The following is a 5,736-nucleotide window of genomic DNA, read 5'->3' as shown; positions in this document are numbered from 1 at the left end:
TTTATTTATTTAATTATAAACAATCTTGGCTAGAAACTCCCACGTATACTATGAAAACTTAAATCATCAACCTTCACAAACTAAAACTGATTAGACTACTTGATTTTTTAATTGCACTAAACATAATTGTATGTTGCACAAAAGTAAAGAAAAAGTAATAAGCCTAATGGTGTTTGCTTACTTAAATATTTATATAAGCACACAAGTATTTTGTGGCACTACCGGCCTGCAATTTACACTCTCTGATCTAAAGTCTAAATGTCAATTTGTCTTTAAGTTGCATTAAAACATATGAGGGAGAGTGGTGGTTTAGGGAATGAATTCGACGATTACAAAATTAGTCAAGCCTGTCTTAGTGATGTTCTTAAAAAAAAAAATTAATTAAGAGTATTTTAGTAATTTCACATTTGTTATGCACGTAACCCTAATACTACATTACAATGTGTGTGAGGAGGAGGAGGGGGTTGTTAGGTTATATATGGAACTCTTTGAAAAAAATTAACCGTTTGTTTCGTGTGAACAGTTTTTGTTTGTATTATTTTTCACATCTCACAGGTCTTAGATTAGGGTTGCTTCCAGCAACATGCAGGTTACTAAAAATGCTCCTCAAAAGTTTGTAGCAAATTGGTGGTGTCATGACATGCAACTTGCTAGCCTAATAATTATTGATAAGAAATATAAATGTTGTTGGTTATATAGTTACAGAAAAGTTATGTTGTGATAAGAGTTAAGCAACTGTGAAAAAGAAAAAACTCTGATTTTGATATTAATGGGACGTTGATTCATCCATGTTATTCAATCATGGTAATAATGAGACTCCTTGGTTTTGGCTGTACAAACTTGCTTTTAATTCATGACTACTTATGTTACTTACCAACCAAGGAGTAAATTTTTACTAATTCTTACCACCTTTTGCACATGTATCTGATTATAATAAGTAGACTGCAGACTCCTCCTAATGATGAATTCCTAAAATCAGTTATCTCATAATTATGTTTCTGCCTATGAACATCATTTATGTTGTTTTAGTTAAAAATATGTTAGAAGAAAGTATTGATTGTGCCTTAGTTACACAATTCGTCCAAATAGGTCCGCACTCAACTTTCGGACGCGAATTTATGATTTGAGAGCAAATTCGCACAAATTAAAATTTCTGGATTCAATTTTTCAATTCACGAATTTATTTTCCTAATTCGCGATTTTCATACTAATTCACTTTATACAGGTAAAATTGTTAAGAGTTCCAGTGACATAGAACACCTATATTACCATATATGCATTCATAACTTACACTATTACTCAATATATACATTAATTACTTAAACCTCACCTGTGGTCCAATTCTATGGCATTGTTATACTACCATATATATATATATATACACATATATATATATATATATATATATATATTAATTATACATGTTTGAAAGTATACCACTAAAAAACTTTCCAATGGGAGAATATTGCAAATAAATCATACATTTATTAGTGAGAAAAATTAGCTTATTTATTACATATATCATTAATGAAATAGTTAATAATGACAATATTTGCAGATGAATTTAAATAAATAAAAAAATATAAAATATATATGTCATAATTTTATTTAAATCTATTATAGAGATGCTCTCTCCGGCTTTCAAAAATTTTAGACTTTGACGCTTTCACGCTCTCGCTTTCGCTCCCGTTCTCGCACTCGCTTCCACCTTATATGACTTAGGATTGTGCCCGGCGTATTGTGCACCGAACTCATTCAAATGGTATGTACTATGTATGGGTGTGTATTATGTCTGTACGATTCGGTGCACTTGACTCATTCAAGTTGTACATATTATGTACACACGGTTGCGTATTGTGCCCTACGACTCAAATAAGCTGGTTCATTGTACACCCGACACACCCAATATCACCGGTATTTCTTAAGATTGAGACCCAAAGAGTAACAAGACATAATAGCAGACTGAAGACTGTAGACTCGTAATGATTAATTCATAGAAAGTTGTTAAAACAGTTATCTCATAATTATGTTTTTGCCTATGAACTTCATTCCTGTTGTTTTAGTTAGAGATTTGTTTTTACTGTAGTTGGGTAGAGGCAGCAGATGAATTCACAGCTGACACCAACCCCCACGATTTTCAGTAATGTAATCATCTCAGAATAACAACTTATATAGTAATTACTAAAAGTTCACACCAAACCCTTTTGTTTCCAACGGTATATAAATTAAGACTCTTAATGCATGCATGATTTATGAAATAGAATGAAACATAAATCAACCTTCCATGCCCTAGATACAAGAAGAAAATTTATAAATAAATAAAAAAAGAAAAAGAAAAAAAACAAATTAGGTAGACAAATTCTATTCAAACAAAATAAATTTAATTTATTTGATTCACAAACTACTACTATTAGTAGGGAAAATAAAGATTATATAGATAAGATTTCTAATATTCAGTAAAAGTTTTGGCATTGAAATAAAAATTTGCTTAGATTTACCATTTGTGATGTAGCTGCCATAGTTGATTCTAAGTGGAGCAATAAGCAATATCAAAGTAAGTCTTGTGGACAATAATTTTTATATTTTTTGGTAGTATAGTACAATATTTTACTAACATGTGCCTAGTAGATTCAACCTTATTCCCCCTTTCTAACAAGATTATATCTATAAATATATACATTTTCTTGAAAGTTCAGCGCACAAACAGAAAATATTTGTCTATAAATTCAAACACTCAACCTCTCCTTTGGAAGGTATACCATATGGACTATTAATGGCCATTGATTTCTTTCTAACAAGTTGAATTGATACTCAAAGCTCTGTGTTTTTATTAACCTCTAGTTCAAGTTCTTTTAAATCCCAAAATTTGAAGAAAAAGGGAGAGAGAGGGGAAAAAAAAAAATCAACTTTTTAAATATTGGTTGGACAACCATTAATTTAACTGAATCTTAACTGATTCACTTTTATGAAGAGTCAGTGGCCTTTGTCTACTTTAGGCAATGAGCCATTCAGTATGTTAGCTTAAAGTCTCTTAGACACCTAGCTGTGTCATATATGGGAAAAATATGGTTATTTTGCCATAAGTGATATAATCAAGAACTTGCTCCTCATCTTTTCCCATAAATAGTAGCAATCTTTACCCCATTTCTGTATCAACTGGTATTCATTTTTCTCCTGAACTATAAATCTCAATCAACCTATACTCATTATTGCCTCTCTCAGTAGATTCAGCTTAAACTGCTTCATTTCCAGCTTCCTTTGTCTTGTAGTTTTATATTGGGAATGGGAAGAACTCCACGCTGTGATGGGGAAGGCTTGAAGAGAGGCCCATGGACACCCGAAGAAGACGAGAAGCTCTCAGCGTACATCAAAGAATATGGCCATGGAAGCTGGCGCACCCTACCCCAGAAAGCTGGTAGGAGCTAGGTTCTCAAACTTCCTTGCTTCAGTGCTTTATTCCATTGCAAATCACAAATTAACTTCTTCTTTCTTTTCTTTTCTTTTTTTCATTATCATTTAGGCATGTAGTGTTACAAATGCTACATACCAAGAAAGAGATTAGGAAACTAACAGAGCAACAAACATGCACTACACACACAACACAAAGATTTACATACTTTGGCATAAACCTTATGATTTATGGTGAAGGTCCGGCGAGGTTCTACTATGTTTATCACAAGTTTCAACTCCCAAACCCTATATCTCTCTCACTTTCAAAAACCACTTTTGATGTTCAATATCACACCTCAAACATTAAACCCCCTTATATACTATGTTACAGGAGAGTCTCTTAAGGCATTATACTCTTTTTTTTGTTTTTCATTATCTTTCTTTTTACACAAAAATATTAGTACTATATATATATTTTTTTTCTTTTTTTTTTTCTCTGAGGACCATGTTGATTGAAAGCTCTGGGATCAACTTAATTGTTTTTTATTTTTTTATTTTTCAGGTCTCCAAAGGTGTGGGAAGAGCTGCAGACTGAGATGGATCAATTACCTCAGGCCTGGGATTAAAAGAGGAAAATTTACTCTGCATGAAGAACAAACCATCATTCAGCTTCATGCCCTTCTTGGCAACAGGTAAAGATTAAGTAATACAATTTTATCTTAATTAGTACTATAAGCTTCCCCCTCTCTTTTGGATGTCCTAAAATAGTTGTCCTCTTTGAAAAGACACTAGACATAAATTTCAAGAAACCTTTGGGTTTCAAAAACTTTCCCAACTCAATCATTCCATCTTTTTTTAACTTCAGGTGGGCAGTGATAGCCATGCACTTGCCAAGGAGAACAGACAATGAAATCAAGAACTATTGGAACACTCATATCAAGAAGCGGTTGGCGAAGATGGGCATAGATCCGGTCACCCACAGGCGAAAGGATGTCAGTAACTTCAGCTCAAGCAATGCAGCAACACTCAGTCACATAGCTCAATGGGAGAGTACACGTCTCGAAGCCGAAGCCAGATTGGTTAGGGAGTTGAAGCTGCGCCAACGCCTACTCATCCCATCACCGGGATTTCAATGTAAAGACACTCATCAAGAACATGATCAACCATTTCCACCCCTATCAATGATTCACTCCAATCAAGTGTCCAACACACTCGCGTTACCTCCTGGCCTTGATGTACTAAAATCAATGGACGCTAGCACGCCAGGTGATGCAATGAGAATGCCAACAGTTGGATCATCTGAGCTCGCCAACGTCGATATTTGGAGTACCAAGGAACCTACTAGTACTGATCAAGTTAGAAGTCGAGATTTGAATGATGGGTGCACAAATCTTTTTCATAGTAACTTCGATGAATGGAACCTGTTGGATAGTGAGGGATGTTTATCTGGTGATGGTGATGGAAGCTTCGCTCAAGAGGAGGACAAGATGTATTGGAATGGCATTGTTGATGCCTCTGCAGGAACATGGGATTCACTTGTGTTCTGAAACCATAATGCATTGCAGATTGTTTGTCTAATAACATGAAATGATCTATCTGAAATTGTATGGTGTGGGTGCATGTGTCCACACAAAAATGGTCCTTAATGAGACTAATAAAAGTAGGCCACATGGTTTATATTTCATTGATGTACATGTAACCCACAACCCACACGATAAATTTTTTTTTTTTTGGTTTTTTTGAAGGTTAAGCAAACGCACGCCCATGCCTCTATGAAAACCAAACACCCTATCTTTGAGGAGGGTTTATACCAACTAGACTATTGCCCTTTTGATAACTAACTAAACATATTGGCTTTGTTTTTACCCTCGAGACCAAAAAAAAAAAAAAAAAGATTCACAGTTTATATTTATGTGGAGATGCTGATTGGTTTTTGTGGATAAGTTTATTCGGAGGCAATTGTCTTTGGTTTGCTTGATCAGGCAACACCTGAAATGTACTGTATGCAACAGGTGCATCAGGAAATTAAGACGGCCCCCCCTTACTCATTTATAAGAGAAGTGTGAACAATAAATAGGGCACAGCTCATAATTTGGCAAAGAACTGTCATATTGATTTCCATATAAGACAATTATGTTCAACACGAAAATTACTTTGCACTGATTTTTTCAGCAGAAGATATAAGACACGTGCATTCTATAAACATTTTATTCAATGAAGTGGGACTCATGGGTCGTTGAATCACCATAATTTCCTCATAATTCCCTATAGGCAGCATAAAAAACAAAAATTAATATTTGTGTAACAAATTTTTTTTTTTGGGATAATCGAGTTGTTTAGAATTTT

The 5,736-nt window shown here is 34.1% G+C and overlaps 1 protein-coding gene across 1 annotated transcript; it reads left to right on the top strand.

Annotated features, from left to right (window-relative positions):
* The first annotated feature begins 3,282 nt into the window (after window positions 1–3,282).
* On the top strand, window positions 3,283–4,937 carry LOC132281017 (transcription factor MYB106-like). Its single transcript, XM_059782760.1, has 3 exons — window positions 3,283–3,415; window positions 3,953–4,082; window positions 4,256–4,937. Exons 1-3 carry the CDS (start codon window positions 3,283–3,285, stop codon window positions 4,935–4,937), a joined length of 945 nt encoding a protein of 314 aa, XP_059638743.1.
* The last annotated feature ends 799 nt before the right edge of the window (window positions 4,938–5,736 follow it).

The sequence above is a fragment of the Cornus florida genome, unplaced genomic scaffold (assembly GCF_030987335.1).
Source record: "Cornus florida cultivar Cherokee Brave unplaced genomic scaffold, ASM3098733v1 CherokeeBrave_3.0.0_Hap2_Chr11, whole genome shotgun sequence".
Taxonomy (NCBI): Eukaryota; Viridiplantae; Streptophyta; class Magnoliopsida; order Cornales; family Cornaceae; genus Cornus; species Cornus florida.
This window is presented reverse-complemented; position numbering and strand designations above follow the sequence as displayed.

Coding starts and splice junctions, on each gene's coding strand:
- LOC132281017 (XM_059782760.1), top strand. CDS start 3,283: ATGGGAAGAACTCCACGCTGTGATGGGGAAGGCTTGAAGAGAGGCCCA. Junction 3,416..3,952: donor CACCCTACCCCAGAAAGCTG/GTAGGAGCTAGG, acceptor TTTATTTTTCAG/GTCTCCAAAGGTGTGGGAAG. Junction 4,083..4,255: donor CATGCCCTTCTTGGCAACAG/GTAAAGATTAAG, acceptor TTTTAACTTCAG/GTGGGCAGTGATAGCCATGC.